A 25575-nucleotide genomic window follows, 5' to 3' on the forward strand; every position below is an offset into this window, starting at 1 on the left:
AAACTTCTATTGTTAAAAACTCTGAAGCTATTAGTGCCAAATCCATTCTTCAGTTCTTCAACTAGTGAGTAAAGGGACATGAAGTGGAGGCAAGAGGCAGCCCCCGTTCCTGCTCTCCTGGAAATGACTCAGGATATACCATGAGACTCAAAACTCAGGCCTCTTGACCCCCGGCCTTCAGCTAGCATTACTCCCATAAACTGTGATTAATTCTTTCTGGTTATTTTTTCCTTTTTTTTTTAAATTAAGAAATAGAGTCCTGCTCAGTCGCCCAGGCTAGAGTGCAGTGGCATGATCATAGCTCACTTACAGCCTCAAACTTCTGGACTCAGGCAATCCTCCCACCTCAGCCTCCCAAGTAGTTAGGACTACAGTTCTGTGCCATCACACTTGGATAATTTTTAAAAATTTTTTCTAGAGATGGGATCTCACTATGTTGTCCAGGCTGATCTCAAACTCCTGGCCTCAAGTGATCCACCTGCCTTGGCCTCCCAAAGCACTGGGATTATAGATGTGAGCTACCTGCACCTGGCCCTCTTTCCTTTCTAAGCAGACTTGATCATGGTTCACCATAGCCCAAAACCTTCAATGATTTGCAACCCCCAATGCAAAATTTGATTTAGGTGACAATACTAAATCCTGTGTGGCAGGCAAAATAATGGGCTTCCCCAAAAATGTCTATTTCCTAATGCCCAGAACCTTACATGGCAAAATAACCTTGCAGATATGATAAAGTTAAGGACTGTGGGATAAGGGCATTATCTGGATTATCCAAATGGGCTCAATCTAATAATATGCATCCTTTAAAAGCCGAAAAACTGTCCAGGCTGTGGTAAGAGGGAGATGTGACTGTGAAAGAATGGTCAGAGAGATGCAACATTGCTGGCTTTGAAGATGGAGGAAGGGATCATGAGTCAAGGAATATGGGCAGCCTCTAGAAGCTCAAAAAAGCAAGGGAAAAGATTCTCTCCTAGAGCCTCCAGAAAAGAACATTACCTTGCCCTCACCTTGATTTTAACCTAAGAAACCCATGTTGGACTTCTGACCTACCGAACTGTAAGACAATACATTTGTGTTGTGTTAAACCACTAAGTTGCTGTAATTTGTTGCAGCAGCAATAGAAAACTAATACACACTGGGTGAAAGGTTACTCACATGCTTTCAAAGTATCATTGCACAGATTACTTGTTAATTACAAAAGGGAAAAGGTGCCTTTATAAACAAAGATCTAGCAGATGCCACCTTAACCAACTGATAAACTAAGCACCACCAGTAATGAGACAAGCTGAAATTATTTATCTCCTGGTATCTCACAAGAAGAAATATACAACATCCCCCATACAGTATTTTTTCTTTTCTTTTTTCTTTTTGAGACAGAGTCTCACTCTGTCACCCAGGCTGCAGCGCAGTGGTGTGACCTTGGCTTACTGCAACCTCCATCTCCTGGATTCAAGCAATCCTTCTACCTCAGTCTCCCAAGTAGCTGGGACTACAGGCACATGCCACCATGCCCAGCTGATTTTTTTGTATTTTCTGTAGAAACGGGGTTTCACCATGTTTCCCAGGCTGGTCTCAAACTTCTGAGCTCAATCAATCCACCCATCTTAGCCTCCCAAAGTGCTGGGATTATAGGTGTGAGCCACCACTCCCAGATCCCCACAGGCTATTCTTGTCAAAAATGTTTACTCTGAATCTAATCATGAGGACACAGTCAGACAAATACTAATTGTGGGACATCCTACAAGACAACTACCCTAGACTCTTCAAAAATGTCAATGTCTTCAGAAGCAAAAAGGAGGGAAAACTGTTCTCTATTAAAGGTGACATGACAGCCAAATGCAATATATGATCTTTGGTTGGATCCTGGATGAAAAGTCAAAAGTTGGCCAGGTGCAGTGGCTCACACCTTTAATCCCAGCACTTTGGGAGGCCTAGGCGGGTAGATCACCTGACGTCAGGAGTTCAAGACCAGCCTGGCCAACCTGGCGAAACCCCATCACTACTAAAAATAAAAAAAGTTAGCCGGGCATGGTGGCACGCACCTGTAGTCCCAGCTGCTCGGGAGGCTGAGGCAAGAGAATTGCTTGAACCTGGGAGGTGGAGGTTGCAGTGAGCTGAGATCATACCACTGCACCCCAGCCTGGGCAACAGAGCGAGACTCCATCTCAAAAAAAGTCAAAAGTTATAAATGAGATTTTGGGGCCATTTCGGGAAATATGGACTGTCAGTTAACACTCATTCCACTGCCGAATTTTTTGTGTAATAGTATAGTATATAAGAGAACATTTTTGATATACTATTAAGTATTTAGGGGTGAAATATAATATTTGTAATTTAGTTTCCAACAGTTCAGTCAAAATTGTGAATATATAAATGTGCTGTATATATACGCACACCCATGTATAAAAACATATACATATACACACATATAGGAAGAGAAAGAATGTGGCAAAATGTTAAAATTGGTGAATCTATGTGAAAGAAATAGAGTGTTTACTGTACTACTCTTTCAATATTTATGAAATACTCTAATTTTATAAATTATAAAGGTTAGGAGAGAAGTATTTTCCTAGCTCCCTCCATGCCTGCCTTTCCCAGGTCTGCTCACACACTGCCAGGAGTCTACCTGGAACAGCTGATGTTCTTCAAACAGCCAATACTCTTCCACTAGCAGATCCTGTTTTCTGCTGCTTTACTCACAACTCAAGGCTCAACAGCTAAAGCTGGGTTTTGTTATAAGACAGAAGTGTTTACAATACTAATTTTGAAAACAAGTTGGTCAAATATCAAATGGGAGTCATCTTTTAATGGCCTTATTACTAGATTTTAATATGTTCTTATGTTTCTCTTTCCCAATATAATGTTTATGATCTGTTTCTTAAACTTCATCATACCCATAGGGTGGCAAGCATGACTGGGAAACCTTGGACAAAAAGCAGGGCTGGTCACATCAGAAACTACTAACAGAAACAGTCAAGCTCTGCCTCTGGCTCTCAGCCCACGTCACTCTGAACACCCTAGGCAGCCCAGACCAAGGCTCACCTCCTTCCTGCAGGCCTCACTGCTCTCCATATGGCAGCTCACTGACATCAAAGAAGATGGAAGAAATTATCTAAATTCACCAGGCTAGTTCCACTCCTTCCCTTGAATTGTGGAAGAGTTGCTGATATCTCAATTACCTCTCCTGCAATAGTACCTTTTTCCCTGCATGCTAAGATTTTGCAATGCTAAAAAGCGGGGTGAGAAGTGTATACTGGACTAACAGATGGAAGATTAACAACAAAAGACCGACTTGATGGGGGAGACAAAACTACAATGTTTGTATACCTATAATAATAATACTGAGGAAGAAAAATTGAACTTGTAAGTAAAGTTAGGTTGCTCTTCTGTAACGCCTGTCGAGCTACAGACAGGAAAAGGCCCAGCATGGTTTCTGTGTACGCCTATGCTGTTTCTAATAGAAAGGACAAAACAGAGCCAAAACATCTGTTGACCAGTTAAGTTTGTTAATGAAAACAAATTGCAGCTGGTTTATCAAAGATCAAAAGTGAGGCAAATTAGAGAAAGGAGGTATGAACAAAGCTGGTTTATAAAAAACAGTGGCTAAAGAATTCTAAACCCACTTGTCAAATTAACAAAAATCCTTCCTGGATTTTGCTTAGACCAGTGATTAGTATTTACTTTGTATCTTTGCAGAGACCAGCCTCATAGTTTAAATCTAGTATCATTCATTCTAAAATGTTGTCTATATTGCTCATTTTGCAGATTTATCAAAATATCACCTTTCATTAAAAAAAAACAGAAAAAACATACACTCTACATAATATTACACTAATTAAAAGATTCACTTATATAAGGAAAAAGAATATGTAGTTTGCAACTGTTGGAGACTTCTCTGGTAAAGTGCTTCTGCCCCAAGCAGAGGCATATGTACAGTTAGCATTTCACATATCCACTGCCACAACTCCTTCTCTTACATGTACAACTTTCCATCACCACCTGAAGACAGAGAGATAAGCACACCCACTCACAAAAACATACTTCCCTCTTGGCCCTGCTAACTCAAAATGTCACATGCAAATTACATGGCTGACGCATTTGCTAACTTTAATTTGGTGAGCTAATTGATGTTTATGTACTCAGAAACATTAATAGATTGGAGAGATCAAAGTACCTGAGAAGATTCAGGTTCATATTTTAAATGCTAGTGTGATCAGAGAACAGTTTCACCTAATCTACTGTAGTTTAAGGCACAGGGCCAAGAAAAGGAAGTTTATAAACAAAACAAAAAGTCAAGAATTTTACAATTAAAACACATTGCTACTGTCATGATAAAACAATGGGCCGGGCGTGGTGGGGCATGCCTCTAATCCCAGCACTTTGGGAGGCCGAGGTGGGCAGATCACAAGGTCAGGAGTTCGAGACCAGCCTGGCCAATATGGTGAAACCCCGTCTCTACTAAAAATACAAAAAAATTAGCCAGGAGTGGTGGCGCATGCCTGTAATCCCAGCTACTCGGGAGGCCAAGACAGGAGAATTGCTTTAACCTGGGAGGCGGAGGTTGCAGTGAGCCGAGACCATGCCACTACACTCCAGCCTGGGCAAGACAGCGAGACTCCATCTCAAATTAAAAAAAAAAAAAAAAGGCATTTCTTACATATTAAAAATAAAAGGCTGAGCACGGTGGCTCACGCCTGTAACCCCAGTACTTTGGGAGGACGACGTGTGTGAATTGCTTGAGCTCAGGCGTTCGAGACCAGCCTGGGCAACGTGGTGAAACCCTATCTCTACAAAAAATACAAAAATTAGCTGGGTGTAGTGGTGTGTGCCTGTAGTCCAAGCTACTTGGGGGGCTGAGGTGGGAGGATGGATCATTTGAGCCTGGGAAGGTCAAGGCTGCAGTGAACCATGATTACACGGCTGCACTCCAGCCTGGGCAACAGAGTAAGACTGTCTCAAAAAAAAAGAAAAAAAAAAATTAGCCAGACAAGGTGGTGCACACCTGTAGTCCCAGTTACTCAGGAGGCTGAGGTGGGAGGATCAAGGATCACTTGAGCCCGGGAGGTCGAGGCTGCAGTGAGCCATGATCAAACCACTGCACTCCAGCCTGGGTAACAGAGTGAGACCCTGTCTCAGAAAAGAAAAAAAAAAGATGAAAGAAATAACATACAAAGATAAAACATATAAAAAGAATATAGACCTTCATTTTTGAGAAACATTAAAACGTACATTTGTTAAATAATGTTTGAAGAGAAAGGATGAATAAAGTATTTGTCATTTAAGACAAAATCAGAATAAATCAGCAAATAGTACTTATCTGTTAAATAACTTCAAAGCTACAGAATATAGGTTTTCTTAGCACTGAAAGTATCACAAATGTAGCTGGGAATACAAGAGTAACTCCTGAAAGCTGCTGATCATTCAGGACAGGATCATGTGTTACAGTAAAGGTATCACAACTATCAAATCTATCTAAGATCCAAAGAGTTAAAAGAATGTTTAACATTCATTTGAACAACCAAAAATCCTCTTGACATAATGTTTCTACTTTACCTGAAGCCCATTTCATTAGAAGTCTAGACAAGTCCCATCTTGATAAAAGCTCAAAAGTGGAACACGCTGTCATGCCTCAGAGTACAATAGAAAGACTCATTCACCCTTCATTTTATCTTTCCCTTGACCCAACTAACTAGTTTGAGACAATTCATGTGCTCTCTCAACAATGTCTCAACAACTGGTACTACCTGCTCACAAAAGCAGTCCTCAGACACTGCTATTCTGAAGAACTTCTGAAGCTTAATTATAAGAAGAACATGAACTGCAATTTTTTTCCTTCCATGACCCTGGAACAGCAAGTATTTGATCCACCTCGTCTTTCACATTACAATAGGTTTCTGTCTGACTTTAGTGGTTCTAAAACTGACTTTATCCATACCAATTCCAAAATGCAGGTTATTTTGAAGAGCATATTTTACAATCTTTAGAGATTTATTCAATTTTCAGTTAAATACACATAATCAAGCACTCTTCGAGAAAGATGACATCTGCAACACAAAGGATACCAATTCAAAGGAAAACTAAGAAGGTCAACAGAGAGGAGGACATTCAGGCTCTATAATTAGCAGATAAAAAATATACACATTTCTGCCAAAAAAGATCCAGAGTCGCCTGAGACTATGAACAATTCCCCTAGGGCTGAGAGACTTCTGGAAGCCTGCCACATCAAAGAACAATACGGACTAATGAATGGTCCTTCATAAAGTACAGGCTATTGGAAAAGTCCCAGAACAGATGAGGAGGGTCTGCTCTAGGGCAGGGTTAAGGGGACTGAAGAGGAGAAAACAGAATGGAGAAAACAGAAGAAAAGAAAATCTAAAAATAAACTTATCTAATTCATGTGTGTAAACAACTCAAGCAACTGCTGTAGGATGTACATTTATCTTCTATTTATAGAAATATTTCATATTAATAACAGTGCCAAAAACCCTAACAACGTATCTCTCTAAAAGGGGCAGGAGAAATAGAATAAACAACTGAATAAGCCAAGACCACACATAACAAGGGTCCTACGTTTGTCTTTCAACCCCATTTCTGATCATTTGAACTCCTTTTAAAAATCATTTTGTGGCCAGACACAGTGGCTCATGCCTGTAATCCCAGCACTTTGGGAGGCCGAGGCAGGTGGATCACTAGGTCAAGAGATTGAGACCATCCTGGCCAACATGGTGAAACCCCGTTTCTACTAAAAATACAAAAATTAGCTGGGCGTGGTGGTGCACGTCTGTAGTCTAGCTACTCCAGAGGCTGAGGCAGGAGAATTGCTTGAACCAGGGAGGCGGAGGTTGTAGTGAGCCGAGATTGCGCCACTGCACTCCAGCCTGGCAACATAGCGAGACTCCATCTCCAAAAAAAAAAAAAAAAATCATTTTTATCAGCCTGACCAACATGGTGAAACCCTGTCTCTACTAAAAACACAAAAATTAGCCGGGCATGGTGGCACATGCCTGTAATCTCCAACTACTCAGGAGGCTGAGGCAGGAGAATCGCTTGAACCCGAGAGGCAGCAGCTGCAGTGAGCCGAGATTGCGCCACTGCACTCCAGCCTGGGCAACAGAGCAAGACTCTGTATCCAAAAAAAAAAAAGATTTTGATTTTTTTCTTATTGACAGTATCGCTGTTTTTGTAATTTTGTTTATGTTTGAAGGCTTTTTGTAAGATTCTAATACAATTATTTCTTCAAGAGAAAAAACATCAGAAGCCCTACTTGATACTGAAAGTGTCCCACCTTCCAATTACGATGCCAACCTAGAATGAGAATTCCCACATTATGTACTACACTGGAAACAAACCAAGACTTGACACTTAATAAATTTTATGAAGACATTCTCACTAAAGTGAAATACTAAGGAATTTATTTTAAATGGAACTAAACTGATTTTATAAAAATGCTAAAGCTCAAATGTTCAAATGGAATCTTAATGCTACAAAGTGCGCAGTGATAACGGAAGTCTCTCTTAGAATATGTGACTTTCCAAAGTCCTCATAATCTGACCTAATTGAGCTTTACTACTTTTAATGAGAAACATTAATACTATCCTTTAGGAGTTCCCTCACCAAGTCAAAGATATAAAGTTTTATCTTCGGTGGTTTAATTCATTTCCATATCACCTCACCGAAGAGAGCTTTCTTAAATAAATACAAAGAATTTATGCTAAGAAGCCAGTGTGGTAATACCCAATTTGAATTCTAGACTATCAGAAGATGTGTAATTACATTTCAGAAAGGAAGGAGCCCTTCTATTTTAACTTGCATTGTATTCCTCCTAGCAGTCATGCATCGGAATGATGATGATGTTCAGTCTAATTAGACACAGACTTACTACTTTCTCTACTGCCTTTCCATATTGCTAATATTATAAATAGTATCTACTTTAAAAACTATAATAAGCTCATTGCATCTACCGAATTTAAAATGCTGGAAATCTATTTGTTGGGGCAAAACTGTTTCTAATCATTTGAAGAACTGTTAATAAAAAGCCACCACAGGCCGAGGCAGGTGGATCACGAGGTCAGGAGATTGAGACCATCCTGGCTAACACGGTGAAACCCTTTCTCTACTAGGAATACAAAAAATTAGCCGGGCGTGGTGGTGGGCGCCTGTAGTCCCAGCTACTCAGGAGGCTGAGGCAGGAGAATGGCGTGAACCCGGAAGGCGGAGCTTGCAGTGAGGCGAGATCATGCCACTGCACTCCAGCCTAGGCGACAGAGCGAGACTCTGTCTCAAAAAAAAAAAAAAAAAGCCACCACTGTTGACCAGTGTACTGCCCAGTGGTAAAGAGCTCTGAGGTCAGACTGTCTCGTCAGAATCTTGGCTTCACCACTCACTAGCTCTATCAGTGACCTTGGGCAAATCACTCAAGCTTTCAGCCTCATTTTTTCATCTGTAAAATAAGGGTAATAATCTACCTCCTTTGCAGTTATTGTGACAAGTCAAGGAGATAATAAATGTAAAGCACTTGGAATAGTGCCAGCATTTAACACTTACAAAACGTTAGTTATTATTCTTACTATTTTTATTTTGTTTTACATTTAATGTAACTGCTCAAAAAAGTAACCAGAATAAACAGCTTCTTTGAAAGTCATGGCCAGGCACGGTGGCTCACAAGCCTATAATCCTAGCACTTTGAGATGCCAAGGCAGGCGGATCACTTGAGATCACAAGTTCGAGACCAGCCTGGTCAACATGGTGAAACCCTGTCTCTACTAAAAATACTAAAATTAGCAGGGCTTGGTGGTGTGTGCCTGTAATCCCAGCTACTTGGGAGGCTGACGCAGGAGAATCACTTGAACTTGGAGGCGGAGGTTGCAGTGAGCTGAGATGGCACCAGTGCACTCCAGTCTGGATGACAGAGTGAGATTCCATCTCAAAAAAAAAAAAAGTCATTAGTTAAGTCAGGCATGGGGCATAGTAGCTCACATCTATAATCCCAGCATTTTGGGAGGCCAAGACAGGCGGATCACTTGAGGCCAGGAGTTCGAGGCCAGCCTGGCCAACATTAATGAAACCCCATCTCTACTAAAATACAAAAATTAGCCCGGTGTGGTGGCACACACCTGTAATCCCGGCTACTCGGGAGGCCGAGGCACAAGAATTGTTTGAACCTGGGATGCTGAGGTTGCAGGGAGCCAAGATCATGCCACTGCACTCCAGACTGGGTGACAGAGTGACACTCTGTCTCAAAAAAAAAAGGCATTAGTTGACTGGATTGTAATTGAGATCACTCCATTTCTGAACTGTTTTCACTTATATCATAAATTTCCTCCCACAATGCAAGGCAAACCCTATGACTTCAAGCACATCAAGAACAATGATAATCTTTTCAAATATATTAGAAAATGTCTTATATATAGGAAATTATAGTACAATCAATCTACATATGAATCCAAGTTCAGCAGCCAAAGGAAGAATCATCATAGGTCGACAATTAGCATATTATGATTTAGTATAAGAAACTCAAACTATTTTAAAATGGCTACTAGGCATTTTGGGTGCCTTTGACAAAAGATGTAGACCAGAAGTGTCCAATCTTTCGGCTTCCCTGGGCCACACTGGAAGAAGAATTGTCTAGGGCCACATATAAAATACACTAACAATAGCTAGTGAGCTTAAAAAAAAAAAAATTTAAAAACCACAAAAAAATGTTGTTGTTGTTCTTGTTGTTGTTGTTGAAACGAAGTGTTGCTCTGTCGCCCAGGCTGGAGTGCAGTGGCTCAATCTCAGCTAACTGCAACCTCCGCCTCCCAGGTTCAAACAATTCTTGTGCCTCAGCCTCCTGAGTAGCTGGGATTATAGGCATGTGCCACCACGCCGCAGGCCAAAAATCTCTTTATGTTTTAAGAAAGTTTATGAATTTGTGTTGGGCTGCATTCAAAGCCATTCACAGCCGCATCTAGCCCATGGGCCGTGGGTTGGACAAGCTTGCTATAGACCCTAGCCATAGAAAAACATGTGGAGGCTGGGCACAGAGGCTCACGCCTACAATCCCAGCACTTTGGGAGGCTGAGGTGGGTGGATCACCTGAGGTCAGGAGTTCAAGACCAGCCTGGCCAACATGGTGAAACCCCGTCTCTACTGAAAATGCAAAAATTAGCCAGACATGGTGGCGCACGCCTGTAATCCCAGCTACTAGGGAGGCTGAGGCAGAAGAGTCACTTGAACCTGGGAGACAGAGGTTGCAGTGGGCCATGATTGTGCCATTGTACTCCAGCCTGGGTGACAAGAGCGAAACTATGTCTCAAAAAAAAAAAAGAAAAAGAAAAAGAAAAAAAAGAAAAACATGGATACACACACATGACTTTACACTCTATTTCAAAGGATTTGTGGGATACCCACCCAAGTTCATTTGTGGATCCCGGGCTAAGAATTTCTATTAAATTTACTTAGCGAGTTTACATGGTTTTAAACTATTAAATCACTTTTAATTTCAAAGGGTAATATATTATGTTGTAATTTTCTCACATTTTTTAAGGAAAAATGCTATTTTATTTATTTATTTTTTTTTTGAGATGGAGTTTCGCTTTTGTTGCCCAGGCTGGAATGCAATGGCACAATCTCAGCTCACTGCAATCTCTGCCTCCCAAGTTCAAGCAATTCTCCTGCCTCAGCCTCCCCAGCAGCTGGGATTACAGGCATGCACCACCATGCCCGGCTACTTTTGTATTTTTTTTAATAGAGATGAGGTTTCTCCATGTTGGTCAGGCTGGTCTTGAACTGCTGACCTCAGGTGATCCACCCACCTCGGCCTCCCAAAGTGCTGGGATTACAGGCATGAACCACTGCACCCAGCTGGAAAAAAATGCTATTTTATTAAAGAATACAAACATGTTGCCAATTTTGTTTAAATTGATTTTTATTTATTTTTGTTTTTTAAGAATCAAATGATTACTTAATAGAATTAGTCTCCAAATTTCATCAAGTAAAAATTCTAGAAAACATTTCTCAGCTTTCCTCATTATAGCATGATGCTAACTAAACAATTTAAAGATCAGCATCATAAAAAGAGCAGTAACAATTGCCTGCTAAGCAATAAATTACTCTGCTCTCAATCCTAGACACTTTCAGACATGAATTTTCCTTTAGACTAAAAATACCTCTGTACAGATGCTGCCTGAAAAAAATATGATAAGGTTGGCAAGAAATGACGGGCAAGGTTAAAGCGAAGGATCAGAAGAGACTGTGGAAAATTTGTACTGACTCTTCCATCACAAGTAAAGGTATCCCCGGATCACAAAATTATTGAAACATACTATTAAATTGCCTAAAGCTACCTGAATTAGTCCACGTACCTGTTCATTATAAAACCTTAACATACCTTAGGGTAGTGTACATATTTTAAGATATCCAAATCCATCAAGAAATGGCTCTATAGTCCCTTAAGGAATTTCTTCACAGTATAAGCTTTTATAAAAAATATTTAATTAAGGCTGGGCACAGTGGCTCACGCCTGTAATCCCAGCATTTTGGGAGGCCAAGGCAGGTGGACCATGAGGTCAGGAGATTGAGGCCATCCTGGCCAACATGGTGAAACCCCGTCTCTACTAAAACACAAAAAATTGGCCAGGCATGGTGGCATGCTCCTGTAGTCCCAGCTACTCGGGAAGTTAAGGCAAGGGAATCACTTGAACCTGGGAGGCAGAGGCTGCAGTGAGCCAAGATCATGCCACTGTACTCCAGCCTGGTGACAGAGCAAGACTCCATCTCAAAAAAACCAAAAAACAAAACAAAACAAAAATATATATACACATATTATTTAATTAAAAACTGATTTGGCTGTGTCAGACATATGAATTAGGATTTAAGTGGCTTTTTGTATTTTCTTTCAAACAAATGTTATTAAGAAGAAAATTTCATAACTTTACTTCTTTCTTTATGCCCACATTCTGTCACAGAGAACTAGAGGTTGGTTACACAAACACAACAACCACCTAAGGATCAAATAAATGTGGCAGAAGACTAACAAAATAAAAATATAGTTAACAAATAAATGTTGGCCAGGCACAGTGGCTCATGCCTATAATCCCAGCACCTTGGGAGGCCGAGGCGGAAGGATGCCTTGAGCCCAGGAGATCGAGACCAGCCTGGGCAACATCGAGAAACCTCATCTTTACAAAAAGTACAAAAATTAGCCGGGCATGGTGGTGTGCACCTGGAGTCCCAGCTGCTCGGGTGGCTGCGGTGAGAGGATCACTTGAACCCGGGAGGTGGAGGCTGCAGTGTGCCAAGGTGACACCACTGCACTCCAGCCTTTTAGATCAGCCCATGGAAAGGCAAACCACCTGGTCTTATCCAATTTGTAGGACCAGGTGGTTTGCCTTTCCATGGGCTGATCTGATCTAAAGCATAGAGGAAAACAGGTTCCATTTCAAGGGTTCATGGTATCCAAACAAGAGGAGCATAACTTTTCCTAACATGCATGTTTCAATTGTTTCTAAACTGTACTTAGCCCAGGCAACATGGCAAAACCCCATCTCTACAAAAAATTTAAAAACTTAGCTGGGCATGGTGGCGTACACCTGTATTCCCAGTTACTTGGGAGGAACACTTGATCCCAAAAGGTCAAGGCTGCAGTAAACCATGAATAAAACCACCATTTCTTTCTTTCTTTTGTTTTTTTTTTTGTTTTTTTTTTTTTGAGACAGAGTCTCGCTCTGTCACCCAGGCTGGAGTGCAGTGGCACAATCTCAGCTCACTGCAACGTCTGCCTCCCGGGTTTAAGGGATTCTCCTGCCTCAGCCTCCCAAATAGCTGGGACTACAGGTGCCCCCCACCACGCCTGCCTAATTTTTTTGTATATTTAGTAGAGATGGGGTTTCACCATGTTGGCCAGGCTGGTCTCAAACTCAGGCAATTGGCCCACCTCAGCCTCCCAGAGTGCTGGGATTACAGGCATGAGCCACTGCGCCTGGCCAAAACCACCTTTTCTTTCTTCCTTTCTTTATCTTTGGGACAGGATCTCACTCTATCACCCAGGCTGGAGTACAATCAAGGCTCACTGCAGCCTCTACCTCCCATGCTCAAGTGATCCTCCCACCTCAGCCTCCCAAGTAGCTGGGACTACAGATGTGCTTCACCAAGCCTGGCTAATTCTTTGATTTTTTTGTAGAGACAGGGGTCTTACTATGTTGCCCAGGCTAGTCTTGAACTCCTGGGCTCAAGTGATCCTCCCACCCTGGCCTCCCAAGGTGCTGGGATTACAGGCAGGAGCCACCCTGCCCAGCCAAAACCACCTTTCTATCAACAATGATTGTTTTATAACATGTATTAATAAAATTAACTGATATCAATATATCTGCTCACCCAAAAGACAGAGAATAAACCCCAAAACTAGACATGAACTATAAATAACTTTCTGCTGCTGCTCTACTTTGTGTTTAGTTTGGGAAGTAAATACTGTAGCTTTGAAACAAAGGAAAATCTTACTCAACCAAAAACTTAAAGTGGTAGCAGTAATGTAAGGAGAATTCTGCCATATATTTATAAATACTATAGAAATAACATAAGGCCCAAGAAATCAGAGTATTTTAAAAAGATACTGTATGAGACAAAATAAACATACACCTACAACACAGAGAAGTGGACAATAAAAAATGACTTTATATTGAAATGAGGGATTTAGGTGACGTATTAAAATAACTTCTTAAATGCATAGATTATCAGCCAGGCATGGTGTCTCACGCCTATAATCCCAACATTTTGGGAGACCAAAGCGGGTGGATCACTTGAGGTCAGGAGTTTGAGACTAGCCCGGCCAACATGGTGAAACCTGGTCTCTACTAAAAATACAAAAATTAGCTGGGCATGGCATGTGCCTGTAATCCCAGCTACTAGGGAGGCTGAGGCAGAAGAATCACTTGAACCCGGGAGGCAGAGGTTGCAGTGAGCCGAGACTGTGCCACTGCATTCCAGCCTGGGCAACAAGAGCAAAACTCCATCTCAAAAAAAAAAAAGCATAGATTATCACCATTAAAATAAGAAGTCTAGCTGGGCATGGTGGCTCACGCCTCTAATCCCAGTGCTTTGGGAGGCCGAGGCGGGCGCATCACTTGAGGTCAGGAGCTTGAGACCAGCCTGGCCAAGATAGTGAAATCCTGTCTCTATTAAAAATACAAAAATTAGCCAGGTGTGGTGGCAGGTGCCTGTAATCCCAGCTACTTGGGAGGCTGAGGCAGGAGAATTGCTTAAACCTGGGAGGCAGAGGTTGCAGTGAGTCAAGACTGCGCCACTGCACTCCAGCCTAGGCGACAGAGCTAGATTCTGTCTCAAAAAAATAATAATAGTAAAATAAGAAGTCTGTAGATTCTTCTTTGAAAATAGTAATAAAGAGAAAAATATATGATGGCCTTTTCGTAGATTTCTGAAATATATATGACCCTGCCTGGATGAAGGAAGATCAATATTATCCTTCCTAGTCCCTTCAGACACCAACCAATTAGCAATCAGAGCTTAAAAACAAACCACATGACTCTTCCATTAAATTCTTGGCCAACCAGTGAGGAAGTCCTCCACACAATGCAGTACAATATATACATTTTAAAATACAAAAGCCTGCTCTAAGGCAAAACATTCAATTTTATCAAACTTTATTCAGAACTTTTGTCCGCATAAAACTTAAGTGAAACTGTAAAAGACAAAAGGACAGTAGTGAGAATGCACAAACATTACTCCTTCACTTACCTGGTCTTTCTCATGGGGTAGAAGGCTGACAGGTGGGAGCGAGGATGGGAATGCACTGGGATACTGAGGTGCCCCTTTGCCATCTAAGCTCCCATAATTGACCCTGTACTGCGGTCCGTCTTTCAGTAACCTCCCATTATTCACAGCGCGTTTGGCCCCCAGTCGCAGCCGCTGCTGAAAGGCTGGGTTGTTGGTGGTGCTTGTGAGATCACTTTGACTTCTGAGATACTTCTCTATGTTCTTCAGGGAGGAGCCATTCGGCTCCTCAAGTCCTTCAATTGCTCTCCTTAAAAGTTTATTCCAATCCACATTGCGGAGATCATTACATGATCCTCTAGACCCCTTGGCTGACTTAGGAAAAGTGCCTGGTTTAACTGATGAAAAGCGCCCAGGGTTGTCTGGGTCCTTATAGGAGGCAAGGCCTTTGTTGGTGACTTTGAGAACTGAGCCATCCTGAACACTGAGTTCCAGCTGTTCAGAGACTGTCTTCTTATCCAACCCATGGGAAGTACTGACCGCATGGCAGATTCTCTCTTCAGAGGGCCTTTGCTTTTGCTTTTTTATTTTCTGTATAGCTTCAAGAATCCACTCTGTATAAAGTGGGTTTGCAAGTTTTACCATGGTTGACAAATGACTTCTTCAACACAAAAGTTACCCATAGAGGTTCTCTTTGTATTTAACAGAACTTGCACATTTGAAAGTCATTTACAATTCAACAAATGGACAGAGTATTCCAGACTGTATTAAGCAACATCTTACAAACATCCATCCTTAAGAGATTCAAAAGCAGACAAACAGGCAATGTTGATGGTTGTCTTATTTTACCAACAGGAAAGACTGCATTCGGGTGAAGAACATCTTTAACTGGGAAATCAAGACCTTAAAGGATAAAAAGAGGGGAAAGTCTCTTAATAATGAAGCTTACACAAATAAACTAAAAGATTCTTTAGCATGACTTTTTCAGACACAGAATGACCACAGAAGTAATGACAGGCAGGTATTACATAACAGCCACAGTGACTATATTTTTCAACAAGAAATTGGGTCACAGTCTGAGAAGAAATTGTTTTTAGAATGTTTCACTTCTCTATATGAAGTCATTTATGAGGCATAATCACATCTAAATTATACATTTAATTATCTTTATTGAAATTAACAAAATTATATGAAAGTGGTTTGAGGTATATGTCTACCATAAACATAAAATACACATCAAAGAATAAGTCTATGATATAAAAAATCTGATGAAAGTACATTAAACTTATTTCAAAAAATCTTAAACTTAAAAAAAAGAGTAAATAATCCAGCTTTCAGCTAGGTATTGTATTTCCCAAGTCTCACACACAAAAAAACTTCCCATCTAGCTACTTCTATGGAATCACATCTCCATCCCTTTAACAGAGGTCTATGATACCCTCTAACCCACAAGTTGGAAAACTGAAAATAATTCAGTAACATAACCCTTCACCTTTAAGTAGTAGAGCAGTCTAGTTATCTTAATACCCAGTTAGCTCATTAAACAGCTCAGTACAAAGAAGATATATACAAATCTGATTCCAGGTGGACAGTGGTATTTGTTCTGAGAGATGCTTGGTATACACAAAAACCACCCTAGATCTCCAATCTGGTATTGAGTACATCTACAAAGAGACTACAAGGAGAAAGAGCCTTGGCCTGGGAATTGGGCCAAACCTGAGCTCTAATCTTGGTGTCCAATGATAACATCCACTTCTTAATTCTTTTTATAGTTTAAACTGTACAGAGTGTGCTCACATATAACTTGTCACTTAAACTGCAGAACAACTTTGTGGGTAAACTGAGGCTCGGGAGAAGATGCAATTCACCCAAGGGAAGAGTCAATAACAGATTTAAGGGTCGAATATCATTAATTTTTTTTATTAATTTTTTTTTTTTTTTGAGACAGAGTCTCGCTCTGTCACCCAGGCTGGAGTGCAGTAGCACAATCTCAGCTCACTGTAATCTCTGCCTTCTGGGTTCAAGCGATTCTCCTGCACAGCCTCCCAAGTGGCTGGGATTACAGGAATGTGCCACCACATCCAGCTAATTTTTGTATTTTTAGTAGAGATGGAGTTTTGCCATTTTGGCCAGGCTGGTCTCAAACTCCTGACCTCAGCCCACCTCGGTCTCTCAAAAGTGCTAGGATTATAGGTGTAAGCCACTGTGCCCAGCCAATTCTAAAATCCAACTAAGTCCATCACTGTTCTCACCTGAGCCACAACTGCCTGCTCTAGCTAGTTCTGCCTCTGCAAAGAGACCAACATGGGTCTGAACCCCAGCCCTACCACAATGTCCAGTGGAGGAACCCTGGATAACTTAAGCTTCCATCACTTTACTTGTAGGCAATACTGGTATATCCCTTACAGGACTACTGAGAGGATTAAATAAACACATTATCTAATATTCAGTATATAGTTATCACTTTCATCAAATGCAACATCTATATACTTTGAAATTTTTCTAACAAAATACAAAATTAAAGTTATCTCTGGTTATTTATTTAGACAGACTATACCTAAGAGGAGAAAATAATATCTTTCCTTAAAAACTTTAGCCAGACATACTGAAGAATATAGTATTTGCTCTCAGAGATCCTGGAATGTTGCTGAAAAACAGTTGGGTCATTGAACTATACTTGTTCAAACAGTACAGTTTTAAATGCCAACCCAAAATGCCACCTTAAAGGAGGCAGTTTAAACAAGATTGTCCCCGTGATCAGTAAGCTGTAAATTCACTCTACTCATTTTCCCCTCAGATTCAGAAACTTGGGGGTGAAGGTCATCCAGTCCAACCTCTAGTTATCCAATAAAAGATCCCTGCCCAATATCCCAAATAGATGGGCAATGAGTCTTTACATTTTTAAAATACTTCCAGTGATTGATAATTTGTCACTTTTTGAGGCAGCTCACCCCACTGTTGCACAGCTCTAGCTAAATTTCTTGCTCAGAGAAGCAAAAATCTGCCACCCCATAACTTCGACCCTATTCCTATTCCTAACTAGTCCTATTCCCTGGAAGGATCCCAAGACAATTCTTAGTATTTCTTCAACATGAGAGGCCTTCAAATGTCCAAAAACAAGTACCTTTTGAAAACCACTAACGACAAAACCCCATGCTACCTCCAGCCATAACTTAGACCACTCATATCCCAGTTTCTTAACCCTTCCACATATCACATTGTTTCAAAGCACCACCTTCTCTTGGTTGCTCACTAGTTTGGCTATTGGCCATCTTAAAATATGACAGTTCAGGCATTATCCAATTATAAATGCAACCCAAATTACAGGAACTTCCTCAATACCCCTGCCACACAAGTGGTCACGGTGAGCATGCAGTCCAACTAAAAATCCCAGATCTTTTTTCAAAAAGTGCTGTCAAGTTGAGTCTTTCCACCTCTTTCCTTCTGCAAATTGAAATGCTGCAATTTAACATTTATTACTGTTCAATTTCATCTCGTTGATTTAAGCCTATCTTCCAACCTGCTAAAGATTGTTTTGAATCTTGATTCTGTCATCTATGTCATCTACAAATCTAATAAGTACTCACTTTTGTTTCATTATATAAACCCTTGACAAAAATGTTAGACTTGGAACACAGTGTGTTTAGGAATGAAATCACTGGCTTTCACAGTGCAACCACTTTCAGGATAGAACACAGAATCATTCTCTGTCAGTTAGTTTAGAACAGGAAATTGATCTTTCCAAAGTAAAATGGTTTCGGGCAAAATTTCATTAGAAGATATTTCACTGTATCCAAGTAATTATTTAATCTTTCATCATGTATTCAGGATGAATCACAACTAATTTAATTTGATTGCACAAAATACAACTGCAGAAAGTAGAAGAGGTCATAGGAAAAGTGCCCAATATTGCCAAGTTGCTTTTAGGTGTTTTGTTACACAAGCAAACGAACGTACATTAAAACAAAATGCGTAGCCGGGCGTGGTGGCTCACACCTGTAATCCCAGCACTTTGGGAGGCCAAGGCGGGTGGATCACCCAAGGTCAGGAGTTCAAGACCAGCCTGGCCAACATGGTGAAACCCCGTCTCTACTAAAAATACAAAAAATTAGCCAAGCATGGTGGCATGCGCCTGTAATCCCAGCTACTCAGGAGGCTAAGGCAGGAGAATCACTTGAACCCAGGAAGCAGAGGTTGCAGTGAGTCGAGATTGAGCCATTGTACTCCAGCCTCGGCAACAAGAGCGAAACTCCATCTCAAAAAAAAAAAAAAAAAAAAAGTGTTTCATAACTAATAGATACCTAAAATATACCTTCATGACAAGCTTTTACCACAATCATTTTTTTTTTTTTTTGGGGGGGGACAGAGTCTTGCTCTTGTCGCCCAGGCTGGAGTGCAATGGCATGATCTCGGCTCACTGCAATCTCCACCGCCCAGGTTCAAGCAATTCTCCTGCCTCAGCCTCCCAAGTAGCTGGGATTACAGGTGCCCACCACCACACCCAGCTAATTTTTGAATTTTTAGTAGAGACAGGGTTTCGCCATGTTGGCCAGGCTGGACTCAAACTCCTGATCTCGTGATCCGCCCACTTCGGCCTCCCAAAGTGCTGGGATTACAGGCGTGAGCCACCGCACCCAGCCCACAAATCTTTACCCACAACCATTTATATCCATAAAACAATTGTTTATATCCATTACCAACACATTTTAATAAGACTGTCATTTTATACCTTAAAAATGTAATAAAATAAGGGAAAGTACCAGAATTGGAACTTCAAACGTTTTAACAGTCCATGACAAAAATGGAGATTATCCAGGTCTTCAGGCAAATCTGCCAAAAGAAAAAAGGAAATGTTCATTTGGACATAAGGACATCCTTAAATTCAGCAACCATCCGTGTATCTCCACAACCATTCAAGACAAACAGCTCCAATGAGTTATTATACTACATTTGGTGATATAATAATTCTTTTAGACCACTGAAGGATTCTTATAAATAAGAAACTTGAGACAGAAAATGAAGCCCCAAGGACCCAGCCAAGTGCCTATAGAAGTAAATTTCATCCCTAAGCCCAGACCTGTTCAAATTTTAAAAATCAGGTTTGTGATAGATTCCTAAGAAAAAATCTCATCATGGAAAAACAAAACAAGAACAAAAACCCACTACTACTCAAATAGCCAAACAGATATAACATTTATCAGAAAAAAAGGCAGTCAAAAGTTGTTTTAAGGTCAGCATTCACATTCCTGGGCAGCATTCGCTGTTTGTCCCAAAGGCCACCAGGCACCTAGGTACTGAATGGACTACCCAGATATGACCAATAAGCTCACCCACAAGAAAAACATACCAGTTTACATAATAGTAAATATGTATCGACACAAGTCACATTTTAGGACAGCAGTGATTATTTTTACTTGAAAAGCAAAAAATAAATTTAAAAGAACAATTGTGAATAACTGCATTTTGATCTTACGTAAAACAATCAAGCAACCTTGGATCCTCCTTCTCCCCTCCCCCAGCCACGACACACACCCCACTCCTCAATTTAATCTCAAAATTAGCTCTCATCTGACACCAACCAACAGAGTTAATTAGGCAGAAGCAGATGTAACTCAGCAGCTCTTTGCTACAAGCAGAATCACAGTGTTCAAAAAAAAAAAATACACAGCTAGGAGAGGAACAAAATCAGAAGTCTTATCTGTAGCCAATTCTCAACTAAACACATGTATATTATCCACTTTGTATATTACCCACTGCAAATTTTTTAATCTTAGGCTGATCTGTTTCCAACATCCCACTGGCCCCACTGTAAATTCATATAAGCAAGAGAATAGATTGAAAACCAATTTCATTTTAGCCTAAGCAGTATCTAACTGGAAAGACAAATCCACAGAAAAAAAATGCATAATTCATTCAAAAGCCAAATAGAAATGATTTTTTTTTTTCCTGATTTGGAATTATCCACACCATTTCTCTTTTTCAGAGCATGGGGATTTGTTTCACATGTAGATAGGACATTCTATCACAAGCGAAAACCCTAAAATCATTATTCTCTTTTCATTTTTTTTCTATAAAAACCTGAAGGTTGGACTAAAAGGCTATCAAAAAGGTAGCAAATCATCCTAAATTAATTCTGGGGATTTATGCTACATCAAATTAAATTATTCTATTTTCTAAGGTTGTGAATCATTTTATTTTTAACTACAAAATATCAGTAAATTATATGGTTGTATCATACTGTCTTATAATATAACACTATTTACATCATTCATTACAAATATTCTAAACATATCTAGAGAAATGCTTAGTCCAGCACTGAGCTTTTAGCTTCACTGGTATTACATAAACATCAACACTATTCAGAAATATTCATGTCAGCATAAGAAGAGTCAAAATATCCTGGATCATAAGTATTATGCGAGGCCTCCAAGCTTTTACTAAAGCTGTGTGTGTTGTTTCAAAATCAATGTCATAACACTCGAGTCATGAGATTATGGATGAGCCAAAAAACAGTGGTAGAAAAAAACAAAGATTAATAATAGAGTTTATACACTTTTGTCATCCTGAGTTTTACTTGCTAACAGTTATTTTTAACTATTTTACTTTCATAAGCTCCTGGCTTTTTCTTTCTTTTTTTTCCCCAAAGGGATCACTGTTGGAAAACCTGGATTTTTTCAAAGCCCATTGTGTAACTGAGTGAGCATCCACAAATCTAAGCAGTATCTTCCGAAACAGAACAGAACTGTTTAGGGGAAGGGACCTTGACTTATTTTCCTTCTATCAGCACCCAGCTCAGGTTACTGGCAGAGTTGCTCAAAATAGTGTCCTTGGTTAACAAATATCTGTTGTCTGACAACATGAAACGCCATCCATATGGTGATATTTCTTATCTTTCAAATCCTGGATGCATCTATTTCCTCTGAAATCAATGCTTCAGGCCCAAAACATGTGAACTGGGAGGTGAGGTTATAAATACTAATCAAAGAAAAACCAACAAATATTTAGCGAGCTGATGCTCCCTGCATGCAGCCCTGTGGTAGGTACTATGGGGAATACAAAGCAAAGCCAGAGACAGAACATATAAGAAGCAATTAAGAAATAGCAAAGCACTGTTTCGCGGTTCCTCAAAAAGTTAAACACAGAATTACCATATGGTTCTGTAATTCCATTTCTAGGTATAGACTCTAAAGAATTGAGAACAGATACTCAAATAAGTACACATACACCCATGTTCATAACAAAACTATTCACAGTAGCCAAAAGGTATAAACAGCCCAAATGTCCATCAACAGATGAACAGATAAACAAACTGTGGTATATCCATACACTAGAATACTATACAACTATAAAAAGCAATGAAGTTTCGATACATGCTACTACAATGTGGATGGACCTCAAACACGTTATGCTGTGAAAGAAGCCAGACACAAAAGGCCACACATCATATAATTTCATTCATATGAGATATCCAGAATAGATAAATCCATAGACAAAACACAGATTGGTGGAGTCTCAGGGACATATCTAGAGAAACTGCTTAATGGGTAAGGGGTTTTATTTGGGATCAATAAAAATGTTTTGGAACTTGATAGTGGCAGTGGTGACACAACACTGAATGTACTAAATGCCACTGATTTGTTCACTTTTTAATGGTTTTTTCATTTTATGTTATGTGAGTTTCACCTCAATAAATTGTTTTAAAAAAAAGAAATAACAAAGCACTAAACTATAATAATAATAATACCAACCATTTCCTGACACCTACTGTGGTCCAGGTACTTTACACAGATTATCAGTAAACTTTAAAACAACTCTGTAAGGTAGCATTGTTGTTTTTACAAAAGGAAAACAGGCTTGACTTAGCCAAGATCTCAGAGCCATTAAGTCATGAAGGATTTTAATTCAGATGCCAAAGCCCAAACTCTTTCTGTCTCTCCAGAGGTTTTCAAACTAGGCTCTTTGGATCTCTGTGACAAGGAGTTACTTCGGGTATTACCTTCAGGTACCCCTTGTGGGTTAAACTTTGGGCCATTGCAGCACCTTGAACCCAGCAGTGCAGCTCCACTTTAACTGTTTTACGTATATTGGTCTTCCCCATAAGATTCGCTTTAAAGGAAGTGTTCCTCTGATTACAGAAGGAAGAAGTCTGGAAACAACTGTGACTATACTACCTTGCTGAAACCATGTGGAGGATGGATGAACATCTCTTGGATGGATGGGACTGAAACTGGACCTTGAAAGATAATGCTGAGCCTGGATAAGTGCCCCACCGTCCCTCTGCCCAAATTCAAATCCTTCATGGCGCAGTGCAAACAACAACTTCTCAAAAGCCCCAAACATCTTTGTCTAACAGGAAGCTTTTAGCTTTTTTACTGTTTTGACATTCATTTCCCACTTTGTATTATGCTTACTTGTGTATTAACCTTGTCGCCCCTACTAGACTGTAAAATTCTTAAAAACAGGATTCATGCTTGATTCATCTTTGTATTACCCTAAGATTTCCCAAGACCACAACTTGATCATAAGAGGGTTTCAATGCCTATTTGCTAAATAAATGTATCGGGGAATGAATGAAGGAAATCAAAGTGAAATAACAGAAGCTAAGAATGAGCTGTCAAACAAAAGGGACACCAAGTCCATGTGCCTGACTAGAACAGGTATATGCTCAAAAGGGATAAAGAAATTAAGTTGGGCCAGGCACAATGGCTCATGCCTCTAATCCCAGCACTTTGGGAGGTCAAGGAAGGAGGATTACTTGAGGCCAGGAGCTCGAGACAAGCCTAGGCAACACAAGAAGACCCTACCTCTACAAAAATAAAAAATTAGGTGGCTGTGGTGGTGTACACCTGTAGATCCAGCTACTCGGGAGACTGAGGCAAGAGGATCTCTTGAGCCGCCCAGGAGGTTGAGGCTACAGTGGGCTATGATTGTGCCACTGCTCTCCAGCTTAGGCAATAGAGCAAGACTCTGTCTCTAAAAAAGACAAATATAATTAAAAAAATGAAAAACTGAAATAGGCCAGGCGCAGTGGCTCACACCTGTAATCCTAGCACTTTGGGAGGCCAAGGCGGGCAGATCACGAGGTCAGGAGATTGAGACCATCCTGGCCAACATGGTGAAACTCCATCTCTACTAAAATACAAAAAATTAGCCAGGCGTGATGGTGCGTGCCTGTGGTCCCAGCTACTCGGAAGGCTGAGGCAGGGGAATTGCTTGAACCCCGGAGGCGGTGGATGCAGTGAGCCGAGATCGCGCCACTGCACTCCAGCCTGGCAACAGAGCCAGAATCCATCTCAAAAAAAAAAAAAAAAAAAAAAACAGAAATAAAGTTGGCTGTGAAAAAAGCCAAGCTGTGGTGTGTGAACGTGACAGATGAATAGGAAGCCACTGCAGGAGCAGGTGACACCATAATGCACAGGGAAGGGCATGCACATACACACACAAACCTGTTGAATGTTTGAATCACTCTGGCAATAGTAGCCATCTACTCTGGAGGGAAGGGTGATTGAAAGAAAAAACAAAAGCAACCAGTATTTCATCTCTGCAAACATCAATCTTGTTCAACTTATATTTATGAGCCTAACTCAGCAGCAAGCCCAGAGCAGGCACTCAATAAAACGCTGGTTGAACTGAATATTTAATTCCCCATCTTTTTAGAGTAACACTAAGTTCTTTCCCACTACTCATTAACAAAGAGAGTTTTCAATTCATAAGCTAATAATGTTTTCCAAGGATTTCTAAGAGGCTAAATCACCATAAAAATTATCATTTCAACTAATACATATTATATTAATTGCAAGTTTAATTTTTCATGTCATGCTCTCCCAGTTGACAATATCCTTGTTATGTCATTAAACTATAATTGTGTAAATGTGCTTCAACAAACAATAACTGAACCATCAATAAACTATTATGGCTTCCATAATCCCTAGCAAAGATTAGTTTCAACATCATCATCATAAATTAGTAGAGACAGGTCCCAAATCTCCTGGTGAAACCCATGAATTAGGTTTGCATAGTTATCCCTGCATTTAAGTGCTCAATAGTTTCAGTCTCTAAAATTTAATCACACTGTTAGGAACCTCACAGGAAATTTGATCCCTTGTAAAACAGAGGAATTTAGAGACAAGATGAAAAGTCATTTGAAGTCATCAGGTCTTTGGAGCCAGGGTACACTGATTAGTAATGATGTATTATAACTAAGCACTTTCACTTAAGAAATAATCAACTAAATTTAGAGTGTCTTTTTTTGGCATTTAAAAATTCCTATTCAATCCTAGATTTCTCCCTAATTACAAATTAGCTTTAGTTGGTTTTTGATGACAAAGACCGAGAATAATGTATTAAGGGAAAAAATGTGATTTTTTTTTTTTTTTTTTTTTTTTTTGAGACAGAGTCTTGCCCTGTTGCCCAGGCTGGAGTGCAATGGCGTGATCTCGGCTCACTGCAACCTCCGCCTCCCAGGTTCAAACGACTCTCCTGCCCCAGCCTTCTGAGTAGCTGGGATTACAGGCACATGCCACCATGCCATTGTTTGTTTGTTGTTGTTGTTTTTATTTTTAGTAGAGACGGGGTTTTACCATGTTGGCCAGGCTGGTCTCGAACTCCTGACCTCATGATCCAGCCGCCTGAGCCTCCCAAAGTGCTGGGATTACAGGCATGAGCCATCACGCCCGGCCAAAAAATGTGATTTTTAAAAAACTTTTTAAAATAGAGATACAAGGCCAGGCTCGGTGGCTTATGCCTATAATCCCAGCACTTCGACAGGCCAAGGCAGGTGGATCACCTGAGGTCAGGAGTTTGAGACCAGCCCGGCCAACATGGTAAAACCCCATCTCTACTAAATACAAAAAATTAGCAGGCGTG

At 40.4% G+C, this 25575-nt stretch overlaps 1 protein-coding gene across 12 annotated transcripts in view; it reads right to left on the reverse strand.

Moving 5' to 3' along the window:
- The window catches only part of KAT6B (lysine acetyltransferase 6B), a 207079-nt gene that overhangs the window by 173767 nt on the left and 7737 nt on the right, over positions 1-25575 (reverse strand). For 9 of the 12 annotated variants that reach the window (XM_055353381.2, XM_055353383.2, XM_055353380.2 and 6 more), the window contains exons 2-3: positions 19470-19539; positions 14734-15612 (exon numbers count right to left, since the gene is read on the reverse strand). In XM_055353381.2, the coding sequence (XP_055209356.2) occupies positions 14734-15354 (621 nt within the window). In that variant the 5' untranslated portion in view covers positions 15355-15612; positions 19470-19539. The remainder of the gene's footprint in view (positions 1-14733; positions 15613-19469; positions 19540-25575) is intronic. The other 3 variants (XM_031015363.3, XM_055353382.2, XM_055353379.2) reach the window with 1 other exon arrangement.

Source organism: Gorilla gorilla, chromosome 8, assembly GCF_029281585.2.
Source record: "Gorilla gorilla gorilla isolate KB3781 chromosome 8, NHGRI_mGorGor1-v2.1_pri, whole genome shotgun sequence".
NCBI classification, from domain to species: Eukaryota; Metazoa; Chordata; class Mammalia; order Primates; family Hominidae; genus Gorilla; species Gorilla gorilla.